The sequence below is a fragment of the Peromyscus leucopus genome, unplaced genomic scaffold, assembly GCF_004664715.2.
Source record: "Peromyscus leucopus breed LL Stock unplaced genomic scaffold, UCI_PerLeu_2.1 scaffold_603, whole genome shotgun sequence".
Lineage (NCBI taxonomy): Eukaryota > Metazoa > Chordata > Mammalia > Rodentia > Cricetidae > Peromyscus > Peromyscus leucopus.
The window spans coordinates 9781-26138 of NW_023505512.1; the positions used below are offsets into that span (position 1 = coordinate 9781).

The window sequence follows — 16358 nt, forward strand, 5'->3', positions numbered from 1 at the left end:
AAGTCATTGTTGTTCAAGAACAAAGACCTAAATTCAATCTCCCAGATCCACCCATGTTAAGGAAACTGGTGCAGTGGTGTGTGTCTGGCATTCTAGAGCTGGAGAGGAAGACAGGAAGACCCTTTGAGCTCACTGATGGAACTGGTGAGCTCTGGGTTCAGTGAGAGACCTTGTATCAAAATATTAGCTGGAGAGATACATACATACCCATGCCTGCACACATGTGCATATTCTTGCATACATACATTCACACACATATATACATATATGCATGCACACAGGCATATATACATGCACATGTGCACATACATGCATGCACACACAAGTGCATATACATGCAAACACACATGGTGCACACGGGCATGCACATATGCTCACACACATGTATATGTATACACAGAGAACCACTAAAAAGATACCTGAGATTTGCACCAATATTTTCCGGATTTTGTTTTCTCATAGGAGGCCCAGGAAGGCAGGTCTCCATATCCATACTTCTCAGGGGAAACTTGAGCAACTGCATTCATTAGTAGGTGAGAATAGTTGATAATCAATAATGAGTCATATGTGCCAAAGCTAATGGCTGAGTATGAAGTGATTGCAATTTGTAAGGCTTTTCTCCCCCAGAATTAGCTAAAACTCTTCTAGGAATAATCTTCATATCTTATTTGTTAATGGCTTCCCTGGCTCTTCCTTAATATTGTGGTCCTATATCCAAGTCTTTCCACACATACTAGAGTGTTTCATCTTTGATCAGTATAGCATTCATTACTCTTGGAGTTTCCTGTCAGTAGAATTCTGGTGTCACTATTTCTCATTGTATTCCCAATGCAAACATCCCCAGGCAGTGTGATGCTACTGTGGAGTGCTTGTCTCAGCCCTTGAACCTATCACCAGCTGGGGTTCATCCTTGTCTAACAGCCACACAGAAAGAACAAATTCTTTGCCTGTCACTATGGACATGCCTTTGCTGTCACAATTGATGCTTGTTTATTTTGTCTGTGGTTTCTGTTCTCATTGTGAACTTATAGCACAACCAAGTGGTATTTTCTGAGGCCTTCTGTGAACTAAAATAGAGCTCATTTGATCCCCATGCACTATTGGTTTGAAATGATGCTCTATCTCTGCATCTTTTCAATGGTGCCTAGACCTCACCCATAGCTAGTGTTTTATTGCTCCTACAAGTAGGTGGGACAGGACTGTAGATTCCGTAGAGATTATTAGAAGCATGGACCCACTGGTATTCCATTGAGGAAGAGGAGCAAAGGGCATGTGGAAGTTAACCAGCTGACTTTTTTCTTTTCTTAGGCACTTGTGAGAAAAATCGATACCTCAGACAATATCTACATCATGGAGTCTACCACAGGGAACTTGTTCAGCCTGACCCAGGAGGGGGCTCCTTTGTGCCGCATCATAGCCAAGGTGAATTTCATGGTTGGGGACCAGAGAGCAGGTCTGGGAAAAGCAGGAGGAAGGTATGCTTGTTTGGTAGGTGGGAACAGCTGGCTCAGATTTGTTTTGGCCACAGAATTAACTTGCTGTGTGACTTTGGAAGAGTCACTTTTCTTGATGTTTCCCAGGCCCCATGATTTCATTTCCTACTTTGACACAAAAAGATAAAGTAGTTAGGGTTCTGTAAAGGAGCCTAACTTATAAAATGCATGTATTAAAGCAGGACTTATTTGAGTGACTTACACAGTGCAGTCTGGGCAGTCCAGCAATGGCTGCCTTCACACTGGAGAGACTGAGAACCAAGAGCTGCTCAGGCCTGGGGGATTCCTGGAGAACCATAGGCTTCAGTCCATGGTGGAAGACCAAAAATGCTGGTTTCTAGTGTCAATAGAGGGTGTGGTGGAGGCAACAGCAGCTACAAACAAGATGAGCTTGTGAACAGAGTGAATGAACTTGCAAACAGAGTGGATGAGCTTGCCAGCAAGATACAAATGGAAGCAGGCAAAAAGCTAAAGTTTCCCCTCTGACTTCCTGATATTCGGACCACTGCTAGTGGATACTACCCACATTGAGGGTGAGTATTTCCACTTCAATTAGCCTAGTCGAGAAAATTCCTCACAGCTATGTTTCTCAGTTCCAGATTCAGCCAAGTTGACAGCCGAGATTAACCATTGCAGATACGTCCTCAGAACTTCTGCCATCTTTCTAACAAGGCACTTGAAATGTCAACCCTTCTTTCCATTCTACACACCTCTTCTTGACAATGTGATGTCCCTGGTGTGTACCGGAAGATGTAGTGGTACAAAGACCATCTGGCATATAGCATCAATGCCATAAACAAACAAATAAATCCATAAACATTGATTTTATATGACCTCCTTTCATTATGGAAGTAAGAAATGTAGTGTCTTAGACCCAGTTCAGAGAAAAGTTTTTAAAATATAGCCTTACCTGTAGTTAAGCTCCATTCACATTCTGTTCACATCCCTCAATAGCTCTCACTGTAACTTCTACCCCATAGTAATCAGCAGCAGTGTTTTCGGAAGAAATAAGAAGACTGTGTCTGTAAACATGAACTTCATCTTGTCAGACACATGTGTTCTTAAAGGATCTATCTAAGCTTCTTGGTTGGATCCTCAAATGCCCATGATCACTCCAGCACTACTACATGGGAGGAAGAGGAAATGAAAGCAACAGCTGTGTAAATCACCAACTTCCTGGTTGCCTCACCTTGACTGTGGCTCTCAGGCAAAGTTAGGTGTGTTGCTTTCTTCCTTTTTCTCCAGAGAAGTAGTGTCACTACAGAACTAGTGGTCTAAGTGGAACCTAGTTCTGTCTTCCATAGACTCAGGTGCCCGTCTCAGGAGGAGGGTCCAGGGGTGTGGTCCCCAGGTCCTTCAGAGATTTTGAAAACACCAGAGGCTTCGGTGCCACCACAAAGTTACTGAAATTCTGGGCTATGCTTGGGACTCTTCTTTACCGCAAGGTCTCTGGAAGATGACAGACTCAGAGTCACTGACCAAAGCCCTTGAAGAATTGAAATCGGGGTAAAGGTTTCTCAGCTCTGGTTGAGGAACAAGTGAATTGTGTTTAATGGCAATGGCTGACATGTCACTCTCATTCATGTTGTGCATAACTTGTTTCTTTTAAAGCATGAAAACAGCCTCCGTCATGGGGACTGTGTTGTTCCCATTTATAATAGAGTTTATGTCTTGAGGAACTTATCCAAAGTTGTATACATCCCTTAAGAACACATGCGTCTGACAAGATGGAGTTCATGTTTACAGACACATTCTTTTTATTTCTCCTGAAAACACCAATAGCTAATAAGTGGTCAGTTCAGAATTAGAGCTAAGAGCTCTGGTTCCAAGTTCATGGCCCAAAGCCCACAGTGGTGACTCCTGGTTCAAGCCTTAGGCCAAAGCATGACTTAGAATCATGGCAGAGTTTTAAGCAGTTTCTAATTCTGTTTTAATTGGTCTGGAGTGGTAGATGTTTTTCCTCCGCCCCCCCCCACCTCCCCCACGTGATTTCTAATTCTTTGCCAACTACTATCTCTTTAGGAGGCATTAGTTGAGGTTTTGCTTGAGTGTATATGGTAGTATTGGGGAAAAGAAATAAGGAAGGAATTGGGTCATCTCTCCCAGGGATTCTGTGACTCCATCATTCAAGTTGGTGGAGAGTCTTGACTCCAGAGGTCACATGATACTGTGCAGAACAAAGATGTTCTTCAACCTCTCAACTCCAGTTTGGAGATTAAATTCCCACAGACCTAGCTGAATTTCTTTTGGAACAGAGAACATTTTTCTCTTAAAAAATGAGTGGCAAATCTTGGCTGGCCCAGGTTCTCAAAACCTCCTTTCTATGTGCTGCTGGTGTAGACAATGTCTACCACTTGCCTGCCCCACCCATGTTCCTCTTTCATGAAAACAGAGAGTAGACATGAGTTTAAATCTGAGTCAAATGTAGTGTTTGACTTCATACTGGTTAGTCCTCTCAGAGGTCTGGGACTCTCCCTGGGTTAATGTTGACTACAAACATGTCCAGTGGGAGGGGAGAGAACAGGGGAGAAAGGCCTGGGCAAGGACCACAGGTAGTTCTCATCCCAGCACTGCCATTAGCTTGTGGCAGGAGGCTGGCCAGGCCCCAGTACCATCAGTGCTGCCTGCCTCTGTCAACTGTGGGTTTTAAGAGACTTCCTTGATCTCCCACAGTGTCTGGCCTGGTGGAAAAGTAAGCCTGTAGTTCTCATCTTGTCAAAGTCCAGCCTGAATAGGCAGCCTTGGTGAACTGTTTTTCTCATCGGGTTCCTGCTTCCTCCATTTCCTTACCTCTCCCACTCTCTCCTCAGCTGCCCACACAACTCCAGGCTCCCAATGTAGCCTGGACTCTTAACAGCCTTGGTTAGAAGTTTCAAATATTTGTTTTGATGCTTTGAGCCATACCCCATGATAGCCTCTCTAAGGGAAGCCATGAGTCTTGTTGAATATTAATGACCAAACAATAAAAAAAAAATACCTTGTCCTGGTTGTTCCTCTTGTACCAGGCCCTGGGCTGGAACTCTTTGCAGAGCTGTGGTGTTTGATCCACACACATCCTCTGAGATGAGCAGCAGTGCTCTGCCACACATAAAAACCCCAGGACTCACAGTACCTTGTCCAGCTCAAGCTTGAAACCAGATTTTCCTATCTCTGGAGGCCACATTCTTTGCATTTTACCAGCTTAACTGATTAAAACTTAGAGTTCTTCTCTGACAGGGCAAAGTTCCTGTTCCAACAGCTCCGTCTGTCTCAATCATCATTTCTTCTTTCTTGGCTTCTGGTGCATTATACAACAGATGATTAACTTTCCCTGGATGTGAGGCTGGTGAAAGTCAGGACTGAGAGGCATTGGTAGGAGTGGGGGAGACATGGAGCCTGAGTTTTCTAAAGCTGGAAATGGTCACTGTGATGATGATGATGAGGAGGAGGAGGATGATAATGATGAGGATGATAGATAGATAGATAGATAGATAGATAGATAGATAGATATGGTAGCATCAGTATTAAAAACAAAACAATATAGCATGAGTGCAGAAGACAGAATCCACTCCAACTGCATAGGCGGGGAGCTGAGACATGGGAACCAATAGAAGTTAACTAGGCTGTTCAGCATTGAAGATGACATGCCCTTGGCTGTTCTGAACTGTCTCCCATCAGTGTTGCCTTCCTCTCCCTTTTCCTTCCTTCCTTCCTTCCTTCCTTCCTTCCTTCCTTCCTTCCTTCCTTCCTTCCTTCCTTCCTTCCTCCCTCCCTCCCTTCCTTCCTTCCTTCCTTCTCTCTTCTCCCCACTGTCCTACTCCTCCATGTCTTTCATTAGTGTCAGAAGCACTGGGTTGTACTTTCTACTTGGTATCCCAATTGATGGACCAGCCTTCCTCAGTTGTGTTAAGAGTTGTAATTGCTACATTCTTTGTGTGTATATGTGCCTTTTGTGGTGTGTACATGTGTATCCATGTTACAGCTACACCTGTAGGTACCTGCATTGGAAAGCCTGAGGCTGATGTTGCTTGTCTTCCTTGATTGCCCTCCACCTTGTGCATGGGGGCAGAGTATCTCAGTTCAGAGCTCACCGACTTGGTTAATTTAGTTAGCCTGATTGTTCTGGGAATCCCTTGTCTCTACTTCCTGTGTACTGGGATTATAGGAGGAATGCCAAACCTACCTGCATTTATCTGGGTGCTTGGATCTCAACATTGGTCCTCACAGTTGTGCACCAATTGCTTTACCCACTGAGCCATCTCTCCAGACCCCATAGTTCACATTTTTAAAGGGAGGAAGCAGATTCTCAGAAGGTCAGGGCTTGTTTTAGGTTATGCCCACTCATGTGGAGCTGGACTTTTAACCAGGTCTTCTGATGCCGGTCTTCATTTCAACCTCATCGTGTTTGGTCCTTGGGATAGAGTAGACTGGGTGTACAAGCAGGAGAGAATGCAGTGATGCCTTCTATATTTCCAGTCTAGAAGACGACAAAATGGGGTCCAGTAGCAGAAGCACCATGTGGGAGTCCAGTGTTGACAACATCCTACCTCAGACACTCAGTAAAGAACTCAACACTGGGATCAATGTGAGAGGTCCCCAGTGGTCTTCCTCATGCCACCTGCAGTGCCCACTGTGATCTCTGGGCCATTCATCTGTCTAAGCTGCTCCTAGTTGAGAGCGAGGCAGTCTGTCTGAGGTCTATCTTCTGAGTATATCTGGATCCAGACACCCATGCATGAGCCCAGTCCTCTCATGATGGTGGCAACCCCCCCCCCAAGCAGAGCACACAAAGTACCACTATGCTGTGTCACAGTCACCCCAGCTCCTCTGTGATTCCTTCCATCACCAGCTACACACCCTGGAGTGGCCCCTGCCAGCATTATGACAGCTCATCCCAAGCCGTCTGAATAATTCATACTGTTATGCATCTGGGCTTCGAGCCCAGAGCTTTCTATAAAATTAAACAAGCCCCAGCCAACAGCGTGATCTGCTAGCTCAGTCAATCCCAGCGTTACCCCAGGATAAGTGCTGCTCCTGGGTGGGGGCTCTAGGGTGGTCTGTGAGATTATCTGTCTAAACTTCTTGGTAGCTCTCTTTTCTGCTTGCCCTTTTCACGCGATCTGGGCCTTTACATACCTTTCATGAGGGGGCAAGGTCACCTTCTGATCAGGAAGCCTTCCATAGCCTAACTCTCACACCACTGTAAAGAACTAGCACCAGATCCTTCCGTACACACCAGCTCAGCTACTTTTCCTACTAAACAGTTACATAGCATTTTAGCCCAAACTACCCAGACATGGAGCCAGGATTGAGACCCAAAACCCTTAGCAAGGATCTAGGACTTTCTTCCTTTTATAATTGAAAATGCTAAGGAGGGCATTTTTCACAGGCTTGGAGAAGACGTAATGGGGACCGGATACAAATGCAGAGCTCAGATGGATGGGTGGCCTCAATGCCTTCTGAGCAAAGGAGGCTGTCACAGCCTTCCTGGCCCTGGTCTTGGGTTTCTTAAGAAACAACAACAACAAACAAGAACCCTCCTTCCCAAACCCCAATAATATTACTAATTCTTTGAGAATTTCATAATACAACACAATTATTTCGATCACTTTCACCTCAAATCCCTAACTCTTATAAGACATCTCCAACCCCCTCTCAACTTCATGTTCTTTATTTTTAGACAACCAAGTTATGTTCCCATATACTCCTGAGTGTGGAGCCACCTCAGTGTGGTGTGGTGGTCTACCTATCAGGAGCCACCCCCTTAAAGAAAACTGGCTCTCTCCCAGACGCCATCCATGGCCCTAGCTCCTCAGTTAGGAGTGGGAGCTCGACTAGCTTGATCTTGCATAGGTCTTATGCAGACAGTTATAGCTGCTGTCAATTCTGAGTGCCGTGGTCCCTGATCTTTGAGGGAGGGGGGGTGTTCTATCCCATTTGAGGCTGAGCATTTCCCAGAAACCTAGTCTTAGTACCTTGACAGGTTGTGAGTTTCTGCTGCAAGTGCCGTCGACTGCACAAAGAAACTTGTCTGATGGTGAAAACCAGGAGCTGCACTGGTCTATGGGTAGGAAGATACACATTGAGAAGGCAGTTTGAGAGACTAGTACCATGTAGTAGAACAGTAGTTGTAGCTTCATCCCTGGGTCTATGGGCTTCCACCTCAGTTTCTATGGCATCATTTCTTCATTGTCTGATTCCAATGTACAGATTTGTATATGAATTACCAATTGATAAATCTAATAAAATTATATCTCTGCAACTTAAATGACTAAGTATTAATGTACTCAGATATAAATAATCTATCCATTTATGTTATATTCTGATGGAGATTATTCACAACCAGTGAAGCTGGTGACAAACATCTTAAAACTCCTGCTATTCTGTTTCTGTAACTTGATGGTGCTTTGTTGACTGTCTAAGGAAGGTCTTTATGCAGAACTTCCAGATGTACCATGAGAAAATAAGAAAGCTGGGTAAAGGATTATAGATCATGCTAGGTGTATTTTCACTCTAATAATAACATGTACTTGAAATCAGATGGGTTTTGTCTAGCCACTCTACAAACCCTCCCCAGATTAAGGGGTTCCTGCTCTGTGGTCCAGGAACAGTGCCTCATGCCTGCCTTCTTTTCACTGCATCCCTGCCCAACTTTGTTCCTGCTTTTAGAACTGTCTGCTCTTCCTGCCAAACTATGAGTTCAGTATGGATCAGGACCACGGCAGTGCCTAGCATATAATAAACTACTGTATTTTGAATACATGAATGCATTTGCCTAGGCTCCACCAAAGCAGCCACCCCAGGAGGAAGAAGGGATATAAAGGTTTGTAATAAATGTTAGCTAGAATCAATGAAACATCAGGAGTTAGTGAATACCGCCTCCCTGAATTGGACAACTCATCTTCATCCCTACAGTGGTCAGAAGCAAGTGGTTAGAGCAAGAAGGGCTCCTGAGCCTCTGTTTGGAGTGGAGGGGAGGAAGAGCTGAGATTATTTCAGTGCAGCCATGCTGCCCTGCAGAGATCCTTTCTTCCTCTGAAGATGCTCATTCTTTATCCTTTCAGCCAGTCAGGGTTCTATCCCCAGAATGTGGAAGAGAGCCTGGTCCCTGATAACTTCTTGATACATTTATGGTATATCATCAAAAAGCTCATGGGATAGTGTTTTGCTGAACTTACCTTTCTGTAACATTTTGCTTGATTCTTGGAACAGGTGCTAGGACAGCTAGACTTGGGAGTGATTGGTAAGGTTAAAAGTGATTGTCCTGAGGACTTAAATGCCTTGCTCACTCAATGCCACCTCTAAGCACCTTCCAGCCCTTGGAAAAGAGGATAGAGGAGGGAAAGCCAGATGGGGGTACCAGCTTTTGCTCTGGATTCACAGGGTAGTGTTGCTGTTGGTCTGTGAATACTGTGGTGTGTCCCCTGTATGGTCTGCTGGTGCTCTCGCTCTGAGTATGGGAGGACTGCCGTGGTGACTACAAAGCACTTCTTATGCCCAGATTCCACTGGGGGTGCACACTCTATTGGGCAGTCTCCATGGGATGAGAGAAAAGATCCCATTAGCAGTTCCTACCAAAGACAAAGGACTCACACTCGAGAGCTGCATGAGTGTCCTGAAGGCGGTTGTCTCCTACAAGCAAGAGTAAGGGTGACATGGATTTAGGGGAAATTGCTTTCCCCAGCTGGCCTTTAGTAGTTTTTTTTTTCCTCACTGTACAGTGGGAATGATTAACAGACCTGATGTAAACTTCCTTTTCTTCCAAGGACAAGTATGGTGGCTGATGGAGTAGAATGGGCACTGAATTCTAGACTCTGTCCCTTTATCTGCTTCTACCAGTTTACAGGACCTGTTCTGGTGACTTGGGGCCTGCTCTTCTGGGGGCTGAGCAGAAGGGTCTCGATCCTCAACCATACCAAAATGTCTGTTGCTGGTACCCAAACCCGAGCTGCATCTGGGGAATCTCACTTCCAACTGGGACTAGCAGGGGTCAGGACTTCATTTTTAAAGTATGTGTGAGGAGTACCTCAAAATATGTCTGCTGAGTGAGGGCTGTCAGCTATTACTGAGTCAATCAAGGGAAGATCACAAGGTATGATCATGTGATATTCTCTTCTCCACAGGAAGGTGGGGTTGTAGCCCTCTTCAAGGTCTGCCGACAGGACAGCTTCCGGTGCGTGTACCCCCAGGCGCTCCGCACACTGGCCTCTATCTGCTGTGTAGAAGAGGGTGTCCATCAGCTTGAGAAGGTAAAGGCAGTGGTCTCAGTGGGCTGAAGTCTCTGAGCCAGCTGGTGTTGGAAGCCTGGTGGTGACGTTTGGTCCTTTTCATGTCGCAAGTCTAACCTAAGCCCTTCTTCTGCCAGGCCCTTTTCACATGGAACTATTAGGGACATTGACTGTGAGGTATGGGGAAACTAAGGGGAAAGGGGCCCTGGGCTCTAACCAGGAATGACAGCTCTAAAGGGACACGAAGCATTTCAGGCTAGGGTGACAGACCAAGAAAGTCCAGTGTGCGAGACAAGCAAGGTCCGGGTAGGAAAGCTGGTAGAGACTGGTTTGAAAGTTTGGGATGGTTGGTCCTTTCATGGCAGGATGCCAGAGGAAGTGGATCCAGATCATTGATGAGCGCAAGTGGCAAGAGCAAGATGCCAGTGGGCATTGTGCCAGTCCCTTTTCCATCCTTGTGACAAATACCTGAGAAGATCAGCTTCTGAAAGAAAGAAAGGCTTAGCGTGCCTCTTAGTTTCAGGCCAAGGTTGATGGATCCTTTACACGGGGCCTGAGGTAAGGCCATGCATCACAGTGGGAGAGGAGAAGGATAAGCTTGGCTGCTTTATTATGTCCTCGTAGCCACCATGGAGAGAGTGGAAGAGAGGGAGAGGGGGCGGGGTGGAGATTTCGCTTTGCTTTCATTTCCACTGGGCCTTGGCCCATGGGGTGGCACTACCCACATTCAGGTCTTGCCTACCAGTTCCAGTCACCTCTGGAAACTCCCTTTCAGACACACCCAGAGGCATGCTTTACTAACTTCCTAGATGTCACCCTAGCCAATCAAGTGGACAATCAAGATTCATCAGCACAGGTGCCGTGGTAAGCAGGGAGGGCGCCGCTCCATGAAGGACGGGACAGCTTGGGTAGGGGAACTGAAACCAGCCCAAGGTCTTGCTGGACCAGTGTATCACAGAGATGCATGTGGTCAAATGAAGAATTTGGTGCTTTGGAGGCCCTAGGTGCTTCTGTGTCAGCCTAACCTGGGGCAACATGTCTAACCTTAGATACTCTTAACCCCTGGACAGGTTGTAGGTCTGGGTCTACAGCTGGGACCTAGGGATACTAGCCTGAAGAGCTGGGGAGGCTGAACTGATATTTGGGGGGTTCCCAACCTAATTTGAAGGAAGCGTGGTGAACATTCTTGTGGCTTAAAGCCCAGTGTGTCTCAGGATAGCCGTGGTGACTGTGGGATTTGGGGTGCTCTACATCCATTCCTGAGCATCTGCCTGGAGGAGAAACAGCCCTCCTTTCTTCACACTGATGTCCCATAGCCTGAGCCCAGCTCCCCAGGTGGCCCCAGCCCTTCCTCAGTTTCTTTGCTTAGGTCTAGACTCTAAGGCAATCAGCCACCTGCCTTCCCACCCTGCCTCTGTCCAAATCCTTTCCTATAGCCAGACAGAGGAGTACGAAGTGCCCTTAGACAAGGTGGGGAGATGAATAGTGAGTCTGCTTCTTTTACAGCTCCTAATGGGGAAGCCATCTGGGTAAGGTTACACAGTGAGAGAGCAGAGAAGCTAGTGCTTGCTCTCAGAGCAGAATGCTTTCTTCCAACTTGGCTAGAAGCTTTTGTCCCCGGTGTATGCTGAGAGCCCTGGATTGGAGGTAATACGTTAAGGTTAATGGTGCCCGTGCCTGGGTTCTGCTGCTCAGTGGGCAAGTGGATTTGGAAGAGGGAGGCTACTTGCTTAATGGCTTACAGCTGAGGTTGTGGAGAGCCCAGATCAAATGCTAGATCTTCTAAGACTAAACTGGATATCATCTCTCCCCTTCCCAGTGCACTGTCTGGATGTGCAAGTGTAGTGTGTATGTGTGTGCACTTGCTTGCGTGGTGATGAGACAGACAGACTCAATGAACGAGATGGGTTAAGTATGTTAAGCTCCTGTACTGCATAATTCACCAGCATCCAGGCTCCTACAAATCTTTCCTGGATGTTGACCAAATGACCAAATGAGGTTTCTTTCTCATCTTCTTTCATTCTGGCTTGGTAGGGCTTGCTGGGGAACATGGAAGAAAAAGTAGGGGGACTGATATCATCAGACCTCCGAAATAGTCAGTTGCTTGGCTTGGTGAGTTTTCAGGGCAGTAGGAAGAAACCAAGGAAGAAACAGAGCAGCATCCTCATGCTTGGAGCTGAAAGCTGCAGCTGTAATGACTGGAGGCAGCTCTCTGTGCCCATCTGATGCTGCTCACAAAAGCTAGGATGCTTCAGCTCACCTTTTCCAGGGCTGGGTTAGCTGAATATCATGTTTGCTCTCTGAGGATGAAGAGAAGGGATGTTCATCAGTGAGGGTCTATGCTGGGTCCTGACTGCTCCAGTGCACACATACCTTCAGTATCACCAGTAACTTATGAGCCCAGCGCTATCAACATCTCCAGCTTAAAGACAAGAAGCCAGACTCTGAGGCAGTTTTTGTGACTTGTCAAAAGTCACATCATTAAGCAGGGTTGTGGTCCACACCTTTAATTCCAGTACTAGGGAGGCAGAGGCAAGTGAATCTCCGAGTTTGAGGCCAGCCTGGTCTACAGAGCAAATTCCAGGACAGCCAGAGCTACACAGAGAAATCCTGTCTCAAAACAAACAGACAAACAAAAACACACAAACAAAGAAACAAACATCGTATCATTAGTAAGTGTTACAGGCAGGATTTAAGTCTTGATCCCAAAGCCCCTCAGCATCCCTACCTTGCTTGCTTCATGGATATTCTGAGAATATTAAAAATGTCCCTGTGACTTAACCCAGATCACCAATCCCCCACCCCAAAAGGAAAAGATGTGGTGGGCATTCCTCTCCTCCAAGTCAGATTGCTAAGGCACTGGTAAATACCTGATCTCATTCAGTCACTCACTTGAAGTCACTTACTTCCGCTTCTTCCTTCTGGCTGCCAGTCACCTATTTGGAGCCCCCTCACTTGCCTCCTCCTGCTGTCCAACACTCACTCCACAGACTCATTCTTCATCACGCATCTGTGTGTGCTGGGAAGCCATCTCTCCTGGGCAGCAGAGCCCTGTGGACTTAGAGAGGCAGGCTGTCCTTGGTTCTCCACACCGTGAACTTTGAGAACTCATGAGTCACTCTAAGTAACTTCCTGAGCCTCTCAGACACACTTTCCCGATAAATGGTCACACTGAAATCTCATGCGACTGTTGTGCATGTGGCACCGAGTCACTGGAATCATGATTGTGACCAGGGCAGTGTTAATGGCAAGGGCTTCGAGAGACACTGGGCTCTGGGAGGTTACTGTCTGTAGGAGAAAGTGGTCTAGTCTGAGAGGGAAGGCTGTCCTAAAAGAAGAGGTGTTAAAGTCCAGTGTGGAGCACCCGGGTGGGACTGGAACACCAGCCTTCCCCTTTCCACTTCATAGATGGTGAAACTGAGGTTCAGAGATGATGGTGGAAATGTGGATGGTAGACATGGACACTAATACATCCCTGGCTTATTCCAAACCCCAGGTTCTTTCTCTCTGCCACCCTGGAAAGATATGGCCCTTCTGAGATGGGGTCCATGGGGGAATGGCTCCCTTGGAGCTAGGCTCAAAGTGTTGGTCAGGGCAGGGGGCAAAGCTGGAAGAGATAAATTGTCAACACCTATAGGTATCTTTAGCAACGCCTAAGGGGTCTTCCATGTAGAGGTCTAGTTTAGTTCAGCCATACGCTCCACACTGTTTGGTACCCAGGATCAGTACACTTCTAGAAGTCAGCCATGCTTTTCCTGTGTCCTTGGCAGACAGTCATCTCTCACTCATTGGTCCTGTGCTAGGCTCAGAGGAGAAGGTAAGCAGCTTGATCTTAAGGCCAGGAGTAGAGAACCCAGAAGTACATATAGAGAGGGAGCTGGCCTGCGACCTCAGAGAAGGCTCCCTCCTTTCACAGTTCCTGGGGAAAGAGAACCAAAGAGCCAGTGTAGACCTGGTTGCAGTAGATGTATAGAGGTGCTTGAAGGCAGACAGGGAACAGCAGTCTTAGAGATGCAAAGGATCTGTGGCTGGCCATTGACCCGTGAGGCTTTGTGTCTCTAAAGAGCTCCATGCTCAGTGCATCTCTTAGGAGAGCACAGAGAGATGGTTGTGTCCTCAGGACTACATTTGGGAGATGACTGGAATAAGATGACCCAGAGACCAGAATGGGTTGAGGGCTTCAAAATCACACAGCTCAGTGAGAGCAGAATACCCGACTCTGTTGAGGTGGGCAGGTCAAAGCTGCTTTCCTGGAAGGCTGGCAAGGCAGAGTAGCATTGCCGAGGATCTCAGAGTCTGGGGAGGAAGAAAGTGTCCCAAGGAGCTGTTTACTTCCTTCTGATCTTTGGCTTTGTCTTCCATGCAACAAAGTGGAACATGGAAGAGGTAACAATATGATGGGTCTCTAGCTGGTACTTGAGTGTGGGACATATCCTGCCAGATGCTGCTGGCTCACAGAATGGCACCAAAGAGGATCAGAACTAGAGGATCAGAGCTGAGCACACGGTCCAGATGAGGAGCTGGGTACCTGCAGAACAGAAACATGCCGAGCTAAGGCCAGAAGGAGTAGGGGATGGTCAGAGCCCAGTGCTCAGCCAACTTTAGCCAACTCTCTAGACAGTTCTAGAAATTGCTCTTTTAGCCTCAGACAAGAGACAGTCTCGCTTTCAGAATAAGATTCTTTCATTTTTATCCCCTCTCCTCCCCCCTCCTTTTTTGTATGTGAAATAAGGAGTTGATTCTCTTTGTCCTGGAGCCAAAGGGAGAGTTTAATGAAGATCGATAAAGAAATTAAAGATGAGCAGGGGAAGGTAGAAATGTCCAATTTCAAGTTGCAGTAGAAAGTCCCTAGGGTGTGGGCGGGTGTGGGAATGGAAACTGCTGCTCTCTTCATGCAGCGGCTCTGGGCTGGATGGAAGATGGAGACAGGGAGGTCTAGGCAGAGAGACCCTGGCCAGGAAGAGGTGGGCTGCAAGGGGGCAATGGGGAGGCTCCTCGATCTGCTTGGTAGGAGTCTCTCTCCACTGAGCTCTGCGCTGTTGTTGTGAGTCAGAAGTAGCACATTAAAAATAAATGAACCAGTTTCCCCCAGCCTTTTGCCTTTTCTGATTCTCACAGTCGCTCTTCAAGTAAGTAGGCAGCAGTAGGCACCGCCATTCCATTTTACAGAAGTGCAAGTGGAGGCTGACAAGGCTAGACTGTGGGAGGTGCAGAGCCAAACTGGGAGCCCTGTGCTTTTCCTCTCTCCTTCATGTGAATTCTTTCTCTCCTCCAAGGTCCAAAAGAGGCCATTGTGGCCATGGTGTGCGGTCCTAGGGCAAGGCAGTTCTGATACTCAAGTGCAGCTGTGGGGGAGAGCAGGACTGTGGATGCTAGGCCTTCTTCTTTCTCTAAAAGCTCCAATTAAGAGACAGGAGTGCTCTGAAAGCAGATCCCAGATGCTCCCCTCTCCTCTCCAGGGGCTTATGTGCGGCTTCCACCCCCATGCCTGACAGCGAACTCAACTGCCCTGGGAATGGGCCAGGGCTGGGCAGAGCCTCATGTCCCCTGTCAGCTGGCCTGTTTTGACTGGGGTGGGCTGTGGAGGGGAGAAGGAGTATGGCTCATTCCTTTCTCTTACCGTTTAGCTTCCAGTCTGTCTCCCAGGGCAGGAACAAAGAGGATTAAAAGGCTCGAAAGGGTGGATTCAAACTCAGCTCTTCCCTGCCCCTGGGCCTTTCCTTTGCTTTTTCCCTAGGATTCGGCTGACATGGTGGGCCAGTACTGTCCAGAGGATTCTGTCGACATGGTGGGCTAGTACTGTCCCGAGTGCTGGTGGGGAAGCTACCCTCTTCCTGACAATCAGTTCCAATCTGATTTTGAAGAAGGGATGAAGCTGCTTGGCAGCCTGGATACCTAAGTGATTCAGTTGGGGGATTGGAGGGTGCTCTGTGGGACACCGTGTGCTGTACAACAGCGGCCCCTGGTGGACAAGCGCTGCATTGGCAGCCTGTCAGGTTGTCAACCTTTTCCTGGAACTGCGCGCGCGAGTGCGTATGCTGTACATAACCCACATCATTCCTACCCCAGTCACAGGGCTGAGGGGGGGGGGGTGAACAGGGTCTGTCTTGCAGAGTCTCTGCCAGCAGTTTCAGGACCCTGTGAGAGATGGAGGCAGCAGATGGATGCAGGTGGGGGTGGGATATAAACCCTATGAGATCCTTCAACAAGGAAAGAATGGCTATAAAATCGTTGAATATCTTCCTGTGGGATATGAGCTCAGTCCCATTTGCACACTGGACCCTCATGGTTTGCTTCAGATTCTTCTCTCTCCCTCCCTCCCCAGATCCTGGGCTCAAATTCCTATATCTCCAAGCAGATGTAGGGGGCTAGTGGGCCATGAGCAGCCACGTGAGAAAGGTGAGACTAACACAGTTGATGGTGCTAGCAGCGAGGCCCCTTCTCTTGGCTATTGGTTTGCTAACAAACCAGAAGGACATTGCCCAATACCAACGGGAAAGCTTTCTAGTAGCATGTGGAGAACGAAGGAACTCTGTATGACACAGTGTAATGTAGGAAAACTAGAAGTATTGAGCTCTCTCAGCTGGGAAATCTGGTACCTGTTCCCTTGGTGTGCGAGGGGATGTTCCCAGAGAAGATGCCAGAGCAGAACTTGCAG

General features: G+C 47.4%; 1 protein-coding gene across 1 annotated transcript; it reads left to right on the forward strand.

The window, feature by feature from the left end:
* Positions 1 to 690: 690 nt before the first annotated feature.
* Positions 691 to 10188, forward strand: LOC119087254 (protein inscuteable homolog). Its single transcript, XM_037201974.1, has 2 exons — positions 691 to 1422; positions 9596 to 10188. The coding sequence occupies exons 1-2, from the start codon at positions 1351 to 1353 to the stop codon at positions 9746 to 9748; spliced, it is 225 nt and encodes a 74-aa protein (XP_037057869.1). The 5' UTR covers positions 691 to 1350; the 3' UTR covers positions 9749 to 10188.
* The last annotated feature ends 6170 nt before the right edge of the window (positions 10189 to 16358 follow it).

What these genes read in the sequence shown, in the direction of transcription:
- LOC119087254 (XM_037201974.1), top strand. Translation starts at nt 1,351, where the DNA reads ATGGAGTCTACCACAGGGAACTTGTTCAGCCTGACCCAGGAGGGGGCT. An exon ending in TGTGCCGCATCATAGCCAAG is followed by an intron (nt 1,423 to 9,595) that starts GTGAATTTCATG and finishes TCTTCTCCACAG; the next exon opens with GAAGGTGGGGTTGTAGCCCT.